This window comes from Trichechus manatus, unplaced genomic scaffold (genome assembly GCF_000243295.1).
Source record: "Trichechus manatus latirostris isolate Lorelei unplaced genomic scaffold, TriManLat1.0 scaffold00103, whole genome shotgun sequence".
Taxonomy (NCBI): domain Eukaryota; kingdom Metazoa; phylum Chordata; class Mammalia; order Sirenia; family Trichechidae; genus Trichechus; species Trichechus manatus.
In genome coordinates, this window is record NW_004444039.1 from 7,118,357 (window position 1) to 7,131,848 (window position 13,492).

The 13,492-nt window shown below is 45.2% G+C and overlaps 1 protein-coding gene across 1 annotated transcript in view; it reads left to right on the forward strand.

Moving 5' to 3' along the window:
- Nucleotides 1-7,901: 7,901 nt before the first annotated feature.
- The window catches only part of STMND1 (stathmin domain containing 1), a 114,711-nt gene continuing 109,120 nt past the window's right edge, over nucleotides 7,902-13,492 (forward strand). The window contains exon 1 of the mRNA XM_012557451.1: nucleotides 7,902-8,051. Coding sequence (XP_012412905.1) covers nucleotides 7,902-8,051 — 150 coding nt within the window. The remainder of the gene's footprint in view (nucleotides 8,052-13,492) is intronic.

A 13,492-nucleotide genomic window follows, 5' to 3' on the forward strand; every position in this document is an offset into this window, starting at 1 on the left:
CTGTTTTCCAAAGAAGGTCACATTCACAGGTACTGGGGGTTAAGTCTCCAACATATGTTTTGGGGGACACAATTTAATCCATAACACTAAGGCTTCTGGTCTTTGTCTTCTCTTAAAATGCCGACATCTACAGGCTGGGTAGCCCTCCAGGCGGTTATCACCAGCAAAAACAGCAAACAAACCCATTGCCGTCAAGTCGATTGCAACTCAGAGCAACCCTATAGGACAGAGTAGAACAGCTCTGTGGGGTTCCCAAGGAGTGACTGGTGGATTTGAACTGCTGACCTTTTGGTTAGCAGCCGAGCTCTGAACCACTACACACTAATTAATGCAGACTCCTTTCAGGGGAGCGCGAGGTAAGAAAACAAGGGGATGCCAAAAGGAGAAAAGAGGCTGGCAGAACTTACCTAAGGCTGGTCACAGCCAAAGTTTAAGAAGAGGTCTGCACTCACAACTATTACTGAATTTACCTGCAAGCAAAATTGCAAAAGAATCATTGCTAAGTGCATTACCTGCGTTATTTTCCTTAATCCCTACAACAGCCCTGTTTATGAGGTGCTATTATTATCCCTGGAGGAAACCCTGGTGGCGCGGGGGTTAAGAGCTACGGCTGCTCACCAAAAGGTCAGCAGTTCAAATCCACCAGGTGCTCCTTGGAAACTCTATGGGGCAGTTCTACTCTGTCCTATAGGGTCACTATGAGTTGGAATCGACTCGGCGGCAAAGGGTTTGGTTTCTGTGTATTATCCCTGGTGGTGCAGTGGTTAAGAGCTTGGCTACTAACCAAAAGGCTGGCAGTTTGAATCCACCAACCGCTCCTTGGAAACCCCCTGGGGCAGTTCTACTCTGTCCTATAGGGTTACTATAAGTCGAAATCGACTCAACAGCAAGAGGTTCGGTTTTATTGGTTTCCATTCCAACGAGCCCTTGGTGGTGCAGTGGTTAAGCACTCAGCTGCTAACCAAACAGTTGACTGTTTGAACCCACCCTGCAGTGCTGCGGGAGAAAGACCTGGTGATCTGCTCTCTAAAGACTACAGCCAAGAAAACCCTATAGGGCAGTTAGATGTAGTCTGTCACATGGGGTCACTATGAGTCAGAATCGACTTGATGGCACCCAGCAACAACGTTATTATTTCACATTTACAGGTGTATGACGAGTGGGATAAGACCAGCAGTGAACGATTCAGGACTCACTGCCCGGTCTGTGAGACTCACGAACTGCTTCCGTTTCTCCCACCAACCTTCTCTTCCTTTACTGCCCTCTTGACTCCCCGTCGCAGATGCTCTGTGCCCTCCTGCCGCCCTGTTACCCAAAGCCTCTCACTCTGCAGGTCCCAGTCCTTTAACTTCCTCCCTCAGTGGCTTGACAGGGTTATCCTGGGCTTAGCAGGAAGAACAAGAAGGCAGAAAGTTAGAACAGGGCTGATTCAGTGGAAGCAGCTGGCCATGGGCAGACGTGCATTTAATTCACAGCTGCCGAATGCCTCCTCTGCATGAGGGGCTGTGGTCAGTGCTGGATCACTGCCATCCGACTGCGGAGGTCTGAGAGCTTGCAGTAAAGACGCAGCCGTGGGGCTCTGAGTGCAGAGGCAAGACCTCAGGGCAGAAAGAGGACACACAAGAAGGTATTGTGCTAGGATCCAAAAGAGCAATTTAGCTATTGGAACTGGAGTGCAAGAAACAAAGGGAGAACCTGATTACTGGACTAGGACTCAAGGTGAGAGTGGGCCAAGTATTCAATTTGCCTTGAACTTGAACTATTCATCCAAGATGCTGTAAGCTCCTGCTGGCCGCCCCAGGCTTAGCCTGCATCTGAGAAACAGCCTGAACCACAGTTTTTCAAACTGAAGGTCAGGACCCATCAAAAAAAAAGAAAAACCAGCAAACAAACCCATTGCTGTCAAGTCGATTGCAACTCAGAGCAACCCTATAGGACAGAGTAGAACTGCTCTATGGGGTTTCCAAGGAGTGACTGGTGGATTTGAACTGCTGACCTTTTGGTTAGCAGCCGAGCTCTTAACCACTACGCCGCCAGGACCCATCAGTGGTCATGAAATCAGTTTGGTGGGTGATAATAACACTCTTTGTAATAAATAAAGCAGGCAATAATGGGGACAGTGGAAGAATTCTTGCCTTCCATGTGGGAGACTCAAGTTCAATTCCCAGCCAATGCACCTCACACACAACCACCACCCATCTGTCAGTGAAGACCTGTGTGTTGCTATGAAGCTGAACAGTTTTCAGCAGAGCTTCCAGACTAAGATGGACTAGGAAGAAAGGTCTGGTGATCTACTTCTGAAAATCAGCCAATGAAAACCCTGTGGATCACAATGGTCTGACCTGCCACCAGTCATGGGGATGACACAGGACTGGGCAGAGTTTTTTTCCATTGAACATGGGGTCACCATGAGTTGGGGGGCAGTTGGATGACAGCTGAGAACAACAGTGGAATGAAATAGAACCGCAGAGAAAATACCAAAGTGCACTGCACAAAGTAAGGGTTTGAGTTTTAAGTATATGTGTCAGGGGTTGCCACGCAAAAAATATTTCTTAATGTCAGCATCAAAAAGTGTTTGAAAACTTCTGGTTTAAAACGAGAAGATGCAGAGCAGGAAACTAGGTGAGTCATTACATCGAAAATACTTTGCTGCTTTTTCCAACTGACTTTGAGCTAATCTAATAAACCAGTCCAGGCTTCAGGGTGACTAAATCTGAATGCTTCCTTCATGGAGATTTTCCACATATAGCCCTGCTCGAGAAAGAAAATTGGGGAAGGAAGATGGAGAGCCTTTTTTTTATTTATTTATTGTACTTTAGATGAAGGTTTACAGAACAAACTAGTTTCTAATTAAACAGTTAGTACACAGATTGTTTTTTAACATTGGTTACCAACCCCACCCCATGTCAACACTTGGAGAACCTTTTAAGCTAAATGAACTGTCAGTTTTTTCCATACCTGCAGGGTTGTTTCCATGATAACAAGGGTTGTCCGTGGTAACATGGATCCCTAGCTTCTGAAACACTGAGCTAGCTAGTCGCCTCCAGGACGGAGTCATTGGACAGTGCAAATGGTTAATGCACTCGGCTGCTAACCGAAAGGTTGAAGGTTTGATTCCGCGCACAGGCGTCTTGGAAGAAAGTCCTGGTGATCTACTTCTGAAAAATCAGCCATTGAAAACCCTACGGAGCACAGTTCTATTCTGACATACAGGGGGTCTCCATGAGTTGGAATCAACTCAACAGCAACTACTAAGTGATTAGCCTCTAGGAGGCAATGAACTTGAGCCAGCTTTGAGAACTCCCTTCAGCCAGCATGGCAATGCCCCCTTGTGCTGCTGAGTTGTGAGATGTTCACCTCTTGGCTTATCCAAACAGCTAATGCCAGTGAATCCAAACGCTGGATTCCAAAGCCTTCCATGGTCTCCAATCCCATCTCTTCAATTACTTCCTAGCCATTTTCACTTCCCTCCCCTTCCCTATCCACCCCATTCCAAACAATTTATTTTCTCTCCCCATACAAGCTTTATCTCCTACCTTTTCTGTCTTTATTAATTACATCAACATTCTTTCAGTAATGCATATTTTAAAGTTTGGAATCTTACTTAATTCTACTCTTTTCTTCATAGCTGAGATCTATGTATCTATACACTGCTGTTACTAGCTGCCATCGAGCCAGCCTCCGACTTGTGGTGACCCCATGGACAATGAAACGCAATGCTGCTTGGTCCTGTGCCATCCCCATGACTGGCTGTGAATGGAACTGTCGTGATCCATAAGGTTTTCACTGGCATATTTTTGGAAGTAGATCTCTACGTCTTTCTTTCTAGTCTGTCTTAGCCTAGAAGCTCCGCTCAACCCTGTTTAGCATCAGAGCAACATGTAAACCTCCACTGACGGATGGGTGGTGGCTGCACATGAGGTGTATTGGCTGGGAATTGAACCCAGGTCTCCCACATGGAAGGTGAAAATTCTACCACTGAACCACCAATGCCTCACTTATATTCCTGTTGTTGTTGCTGTTGGGTTCTGTCAAGTCGGTTCCAACTCAAAGTGATCCTACGTACAACAGAACGAAACACCGCCATCCTCACAATCGTTGTTACGCTTGAGCCCATTGTTGTTACCACTGTGTCAGTCCATCTCATTGAGCGTCTTCCTCTTTCTCGCTGACTCTCTACTTCACCAAGCATGATGTCTTTCTCCAGGGAGGGGTCCTTCCTGATAACGTGTCCAAAGTATGTGAGTCAACGTCTCACCATCCTCCCTTCTAAGGAGCATTCTGGCTGTACTTCTTCCAAGACAGATTTGTTCATTCTTCTGGCCTTCCATGGTATAGTCAATATTCTTTGCCAACACCACAATTCAAAGGTGTCAATTCTTCTTCGGTCTTCTTTATTCACTGTCTGGCTTTTGCAGGCATATGAGACGATTGAAAACACCATGGCTTGGGTCAGGGGCACCTTAGTCTTCAAAGTGACATCTCTGCTTTTTAACACTTTAAAGAGGTCTTTGACTCTTATAGTCTTAGGACAGAATAAATAATTGTTGAGGTATGGTCTTTTTTGTTCCAGCTTCCCCATTTCCAATGTTTGTCTCATATCACTGCCAGAAGTGATCTTCCTTAACATCCTTGCTAATCATGCTATTTCCCCTCACTAAACATTTCCCTGCTACTCTGCATTGTTCTGCTTCCACTTTTCATCTCAAACTCCTCCCCTCCCCAAACACAGACTTTTCTCCACTGATTTATTTAACATATGCTTACATTGTACTTGGTGGTGCAGTGGTTAAGAGCTTGGCTGCTAACCTAAAGGTCAGCAGTTTGAATCCACCAGCCGCTCCTTGGAAACCCTATGGGGTAGTTCTTCTCTGTCCTACAGGGTCGCTAGGAGTCGGAATTAACTCGATGGCAACGGGTTTGGTTATTTGTTTTGGTAAATTATACTTACTATACCCCAGGAACTCTTTTAAATGCTTTACAAATATGAAATCTCTAACCCATGTAAAAACCCTGTGAGGTAGGTGCTATTATTACCCCCATTTCACACACAAGGAAACTGAGGCACAGAGAGATGTATGGATGTAAAGAGATGCCCAATGTCATCTTACTCTTTCCCAGGAATGCCGTATTTATTCCACTTGCCTTGTTGTTTCCATCACCTGGAATGCCACCCTATCTACCTGATAGTTGTAAAAATCCTATGCATCCTTCAAAGCCCAATTTCTAGCATTCTCCCTTTTCTTGACAACTTATCTTTTTTGAAACTCCAGGTCTCTTGATGTATCTCTCCTTTGATTCCTACAATACCCACAGTCTTTAATATACAAGTTGGCAGTTAATTACGTAGCTCTTATATCTTCCAAAAACAGCTGCCGTCCAGTCAGCTCTGACTCATGGCAAATCCATGTGTATCAGAATAAAACTATGCTCCATAGGGTTTTCATTGGCTGATTTTTCAGAAGTAGATCGCCTTTCTTCTGAGGAGTCTCTGGATGGACTTGAACTTCCAACCTTTTGTAAGCAGTAGAGCTTGTTAACCGTTTCCACCACTCAAAGACTCAATTATATAGCTCTTATATCTCCCTAAGAGTCCCTGGGTGGTGCAAACAGCTACTCATGCAGCTATTTACCAAAAGGTTGGAGGTTCGAGTTCACCTAGAGGTTCCTCAGAAGAAAGGCCTGGCAATCTACTTCCAATCAGCCATTGAAAACCCTGTGGAGCACAGTTCTACTCTGTGGATGCCATCAATTGGCATCAACTTAACAGCAGCTGATTTCTGGTTATTGGTTATATCTCCTTAATGCTTTATGTGTGGTAGTCTTGTCTTGGAGGCAAGAGACATGGCATATAATTCTTCCGCACCCCCTTCCCCCATGCTCCTTTCTTTGTCTGCCCTTGCTAGCTTCTCCTCTAATCAAACCTTGAACAACATTGAGTACGTGGAAGATATTCCACAAATATTGGATTGAGATCAGAACTCATCATTTCACAGGTAGAGTGGGGAAGACTTGTGTGTTAGTTTGCACACTCTAAGAAGCAGATATCAAAACAGGATTAGACTTATTTATTGCGGGAAATGCCTATGAGGAAAAGGGGAGGGAGCTGGTAGAGCTGGGGATGGTCTTTAGAACCTGATGCAGCTGTGACCCCTATGAAGGAGAGGGAGAAGGAAGGAGGGTTGAATAGGGAGAATCATGGACAGCAGCACAACTCTAAGAAGGTCTTGGCCAGGCCACTGTGACATCCTCAAGCTAAAGACTCCTCACCAATGAGAAGAGTCCCCATCTCATAGAAATGGGCTGCATGCGGACTCCTGTGAGCCAGGCTGGTGCCTAGGAGCAGCCCAGGGGAGGCGGGGCCAGGCCTAAGCATACAAGTGGGTTTGGAGCACAACACACGTGGCCTTCGGTCAATTATGCCCCGTCCCCAGCAGGAGGTCTGAGTGGTGCATTTCTGTGGTCACCGCACCTGGAATATTAGAAAGAACACCGGATGCAGAATGAGAAATCCTAACTTTACATTCAAAGATATCGCTAACTCTGCATCTTCACTTAAACTCATTTTAGTCCCTTCATTTGTAAAATGAGAATGGCCAGTACCTTGCTGGGCAATTGTGAGCACCACAAGTTGGCAAGTTTATACAGCCTTCTGTCTACACTGCCTAGGATTTCATCAGCTTGACTACTAGCCGAAAGGCTGGCAGTTTGAACCCACCCAGAGGTGCCTCTGAAGAAAGAACTGGTGATCTGCTTCTGAAAGCTCACAGCCTTAACAACCCTATGGAATGCAGTTCTACTCTGCACACTGGGGCCGCCATGAGTCCGAATTGCCTGGATGGCAGTTGGTTTTCTGGTTTACCTAGTTAGGGTAATACCTAACATCTCTGGAACGCGTCACAGGTCAAGGCAAACAGTTGTCCCAGTCAGGGATCCTGTGACAAAGGCAGGTCACCTATTGCCTCCACATCCGCCTGCTCAGCATAGCAGCCTTATTGGTTCTCTGAGAAACGGAATAGCTTTCAGACCGGTAGAAGGAGGCACTGGGGTGCTGAGTATCGGAGGGACACAGGACCCAGAGCACACGTGCCAGCCAGGGCGTGGTTAAAACTGTGGGAGCAGAGGAATCGATTTCCTGAGGCGTAAAATAAATTGATTCAGGTAGATGGGAGAGCTAGCCCAGAGCATCAGCTCAACCCAAGGACAGATTGGCAGGGTCCAGAGCCCAGCAGGTCATAGGTAAGAGCCACACCTGCAAACCTGAGACACAGGAAGTGAGTTCTGATCTGAGGACACGGACCAATTTGCTAACCGACTCCCCCATTCTCTGGTGTGCAAGTGGAAGAAGGGTGTATAGGCACATGCAGCAGATATGGGGAGAGGAGGAAGCTTTTGATCTGAGCTAGAAGCTGAGCTGTCTCTGAAATTTCCATGGAGATATAGCATTTGCTCTCACACAAGGGCCTTGCAGCATGCCTAAATGAGAGGATTTGCCTCATCATAAGTACAGTTGGATTTTGTTGGTGTAGGAGCAAGGAAGTCCCTCAGTGGTGCTAACAGTTAGGTGCTCAGCTGCTAACCAAAAGGTTGTAGGCTTGAGTTCACCCAGAGGAACCTTAGAAGAAAGGCCTGGCAATCTACTTCTGAAAGAAACAGCATTTGAAAACCATATGGAGCCCGACTTGACTCTGATACACATGGGGTCGCCGTGAGTCAGAATCGACTCAATGGCCAATGGTTTGGATGTAAGGGCAGAGAGCTCGAGCTTCAGGAGAGCCAGCTACCGTGAGCCCTCACAACAAACATCTGCGGAATTATCTTCTCTTCCCTGAGGGGTCCTGTGCACAAGACGAGTGCTCAGTTAATAGTCACAGAACTGACTCTTCTGTTCAAGGGGAAGCATGGGGAAGTTAAAGCCAGGGGCCAAGGAAACTTCTCACTCTTCCATGGAATACCAGGTTCCCTTACCCATAATCCCACTCCTGGCGCACGAGCTGCAGCACCGAGACTGGAAACAGCATGACCAGCGTGCTAGAGCTGCGCCTGCTCAGGTACTAGGGTCATAACAGAAGTCAAATGTGGCTGTGGGAGAGCTCGCCCAAACTGGGATCCGCTTGGGAGAAGAATGGGATGTAGCCCAATGCCTCTTCTTTACTTCTAGATGAAGTCCAGAGGTACCTCCTCTTCTTCCTCTTTCTTCCCACTGCTACATCCCACCCGCTCACGCCCCAGGGTTTACTGTAGAAGTCTAGTGGGGATATGGCAAGATCACGGAGTGGTCAGGGTAGGTAAGTTCCTTTTTTCCTACCTTGTGGGCTTCCTGGCATTTGAAACAAAACAATAAGTGCAAATATCCTTGATCAAAAGACCTCTGCCTCAAAAGACCAGCGTCTGAGGCAGGGCGTAGCGTTGGCCTGACTGGCCTGGAGTCTGAGGAACAAAGGGCCTTCAGAAGTGCCGCCTCCCTCCACACACATCCATCAATTTTAATTAGCACAAAGGCAGGTCCCATTTCTGTGTGAGAGGAGGAAATAGCAGATCTGTAGAAGACAAGGCAAGGAAATCCATGATCTGAGTCCTAAAAATAGCCCCGCCACCTCACCACCTTGGAAAACAAGGCGCCTGCCAGCTGCCGAAAGCCTTTGTAGCAAACATTCGCTGGAGCGGTGGTTTGCAGAATAGATCTGAGTTGTTCCAGCCTCCGACTCCATGCCTGGGCCTTAAATGGAATCGCTGTCTGTGGTAACTTTTGACAGGAGCTGGCAAGCTGAACCTGTCTTTGAAATTTAGAAGGGGGCATAGCATTTGCTCTCACACAGGGCTTTGCAGCATGTGTGAGCAAGAGGGTTTGCCCCATCATCAGGAGGGCACATTGCATAGGATGCATTACCAATTGGAGGAGAGAGGGGTTAAAATCTTGGTAACAGAGTGAATTGTGAGAGAAGAAACCATGAGAACATGTCATTTTGCCCATCATACCACATCTCTGATGGCAGTGGTGTTGTGTGCCATCGAGTCGATTCTGACTCATAGCAACCCTACAGGGCAGAGTTGAAGCTGAACTACCTCATAGGGTTTCCTACACTGTCATCTTTTTATGGGAGCAGATCACCAGGTCTTTTCTTCCGTGGAGCCACCCACGTTTTTGTCAGCAGCCGAGAGCTTAACCATTGAGCAACTGCCAACAGGGCTTCTTACTACATCTCTACTAAACAAACAAAGCTGAAATTTTAAATGTTGAGAGAGCCGTGAAATGCAGTGTGAAATTGTGTCATGCCCAGTTTCGCTGTCCCCAAGGCAGATGTGTTGTTGTTGTTAGATGCACTCAAGTTGGTTCTGACTCACAGCAACCCTCTGTACAACATAATGAAACACTGCCCAGTCCTGCGCCATCCTCACAATCATTGTTATGTCTAAGCTCATTGTTGCAGCCACTGTGTTAATCCATCTCGTTGAGGGTCTTCCTCTTTTTCACTGACCCTTTACTTTACCAAACATGGTGTCCTTTTCCACAGACTGGTCCCTCCTGATTACATGTCCAAAGTACATGAGACAAAGTCTTGCTGTCTTTGCTTCAAAGGAGCATTCTGGCTGTACTTCTTCCAAGACCGATTTGTTTGCTCTTCAACAGTCCATGACATATTCAATATTTTTCACCAACACCATAATTCAAAGGCATCAGTTCTTCTTCTGTCTTCCTTATTCAGTGTCCAGCTTTTGCATGCATGAGACAATTGAAAACACCATGGCTTGGGTCAGGAGCACCTTAGTCCTCAAGGTGACATCTTTGCTTTTCAACACTTTAAAGAGGTCTTTTGCAGCACATTTGCCCAATGCAATATGTTGTTTGATTTCTCGACTGCTGCTTCCACAGGCGTTGATTGTGGATCCAAGTTAAATGAAATCTTTGACAACATCAATCTTTTCTCCATTTATCATGATGGTGCTTATTGGTGCAGTTATGAAGATTTTTGTTTTCTTTATGCTGAGGTATAGTCCATATTGAACGCTGGGGTCTTTGATCTTCATCAGTCAGTGCTTCAAGTTCTCCTCATTTTCAGCAAGCAAGGTTGTGTCATCCGCATATCGCAGGTTGTTAATGAGTTTTGCTCCAATCCTGAGGTTGCATTCTATCCTGTGATCTCTGGCGTCATTTCTATCACCAAGGCCATATTTTCCAACTACTGATCCTTTTCCTCTCTTTCCAACCTTTGCATTCCAATTACCAGTAATTATCAATGCATCTTGATTGCATATTTGATCAATTTCAGACTGTAGAAATTGGTAAAAATCTTCAATGTCTTCATCTTTGACTTTAGAGGTTGACGCGTAAATGTGAATAAAAGTCGGATTAAGTGGTCTTCCTTGTAGGCATATGGATAATTTCTTATCACTGACAGCATTGTACTTCAGGATTGTTCTTTTTGATGATGAATGTTATTCTTCAATTTGCGTTCCGGCATAGTAGACCATATGATTGTCTGATTCAAAATGGCCAATATCAGTCCATTTCAGCTCACTAATGCTTAGGATCTCAGTCTTTATGCATTTCATTTCATTTTTTGATGATTTCCAATTTTCCTAGGTTCATACTTCATACTTTCCACTTCCCGATTATTAATGGATGTTTGCAGCTGTTTCTTCTCATTTTGCTATGTGCCACATCAGCAAATGAAGGTCCTGAAAGCTTAACTCCATCCACATCATTAAGGTCAGCTCTACTTTGAGTAGGCAGCTCTTCCCCAGTCGTATTTTGAGTGCCTTCTAACCTGAGGGGCCCATCTTCCAGCACTATATCAGACAGTGTTCCTCGGCTATTCATAAAGTTTTCACTGGCCGATGTTTTTATAAAGAGATCACCACGTCCTTCCTCTCGGTCTGTCTTAGTCTGGAAGCTCTGCTGAAACCTGTCCACCACGGATGACCCTGCTGATATCTGAAATACTGGTGACATAGCTTCCAGCATCTCAGCAACACACAAGCCACCACAGGGTAACCAACTGACAGGTGAGTGGTGACCAAGGCAAATAAAAATCTTGAAAAATAAATGTTTCCACTTACTTCTGAATTTTCACGAGTTACACTTTTAGTCATACATTCTCTCTAAGATTACTCACGAGTCACTTAAATGGGAGTCATTAGCATGAATGAACACTCTTTCTTAACAGCTAAATCACGGGAGGAAATTAGTTGTAAAGCCCAGTCAGATGAAACAAAGCCGTGAATAGAATTTACCTTCCTCTAAAAGAAACTTGGATGGCATATGCAGTTATGTATTGAGGAAAATTAATACGGTGGCTGATTATCAGGAAAAATAGACCAAAGTCTGCCCACTCGTAAATTCACAAACAGTCTTCAAATAGAAAACCCAAGTCTGAAACCTCGAGGAATTGTACAAATGTCTCATAAGACAAGATTTGGCCCAATGCCTAGAAGCTGATGAGGCCATAAACTCATTACTCAGAAAATGAGCCGTGAGCCAGACCCTCTTTCTATTTCATTTCACTGCAGAATACAGACGTCTTCATCTGTTTCCCTAACCCCACCTCCTAGCATTAGGAGGAAAACGCAATCCCTGGGTGTTCACCTTTGGGAACCTGACATAGATTCAGCCAGTAGTCTTTCATCCCACGTCCTGGTTTTAGCTGTAGCTCTCCTCGTTCGGTCTGGCAGCACCTCAGCAGTTAATGAGAGTGATTCAGATGATCCAACTCCAACTCCTGCTATTTTGGGAGACTTTGCTTTTCTTAGCCGTGGATTTCTTCTGTCTAAATCTGCCCGACTGAATTGGAAGCTGCCCAGCAGCCTCTTCTTTGGAGATTACATGTGTGCATCAGGGTATATTTGTCGCCCCGCCCACTCTCCAGCCATTTTTCGGGAAGAGCAGGGCGAGTCATGTGACCGTCTTCAGTGTATTTGCACCCTGTTTTGTTTAAAAAACATAATCTGCATTACAAATTGCACCAATTCCTGTACGCGGTAAGTCATCATTCAATAAAAAGCACAAATGTATGCCTGTCACATTCAACATAATAAACTGCAAGTAAATACATCTTTTCTTAGTCCAAATCAGTCAGTAAATGATGTCTGTATTTTCTCTGTTATGCACCGAGTTTGCAATCAGCTTGATTCTTGATTCTCTCCGGCCAAGCCTGCACAGCTTACCAGCAGTGGAAGATTGCACTTCTGTCTGAAGCATTTGGACCCGCGTGGACGGTAACGCGGCTAAAGCAACTCATTTCTGTGATGCTCTTTGACAGCTCTGTTTCATCATCATCGCTCACATACTACCATCACCTTCATCATAACCTCCATCTAAAAAAGATTTATTACACAGCGTCTACATCTGCAGGCAATACTGTAATACAGACAGGACATTCCTCCCTGACTGCTACCCACGGGTTTGCAGTTGACAAAGGAGTGTGGTAGAGAGGAATCACGTTGTACTTGGAAGTGAAATAAAACTGGATTCACATCCTAATCCTATAACTCATTGCTGCTGTTGGCTGCCGTTGAGTCAGCCCTGGCTCAGAGCATCCCGGTGCACCATAGGATCAGACCATGTGACATTTTGTGTGTGTTTGGAAACATGTATGTAACCAAACATCTGCCATTTCAACAATCTTCACAACTACATATTGGTGTCATTTGTTGTGTTCATCAAGTTGTTTGCAAACTTTTCTATGACCCTTAACAGAAACTCAGTGTCCCCTAAACATTGAGCCCTCCTTTCCCCTCCATTCTGCGCCTGGTAACTACTGATAAACTTAGGTTTACACTTGCCTATTCTAGATGTTTCATGTAAGTGGGATCATACAGTATTTGTCCTTTTGTGACTGACTTAGTTCACTCAGCGAGATGTTTTCAGGGTTCTTCCCTGTGGCCGTATGCGTTAGGACTTCATTTCTCTTCACAACTGAGTAATATTCCATCGTGTGTAGGTACCACATTTTGTTTATCCGTTCATCTGTGGATGAACATTTGGGTTGTTGACACCTTTTGGCTGTTGTTAACGGTGCTACAGTGAACACTGGTGGTCAAGTATCTGCTTGTGTTCCTACTTTCAATGGCGCTTTGTACTCTCACACTGACTTTCAGTCTTCAGAGCAGTGCAGGATTCCATGGGATGTAATGGTTGAGAATGTGCTATCAAGATATTAGACTGTCTGTCTTTACATTTAAATTTTACCGCTTGCTGGCAAAGGTGACCTTAGGAAAGTTACTTAATCTTTCTTTTTCTGTGCCTCACTTTCCTCATCTATAAAATGGGGATGATAATACATTTTGCAGCGTAACGCTGCTGGGACAATTAGATGAATTAACACTTGACATGTAGAGCAATGTCTGCCAGGTAAACACTCAATAAATGCTAATTGAGTTCTTACTGTTATATGGCATGCCCCCTCTGACACTCCTCAGTGGTTTTTGTGGTTTTGTCTGCACTGCTCTGAGGACCTAGAGCTTGCCTGTCTTGTTCTCCACTCTGTCCCTA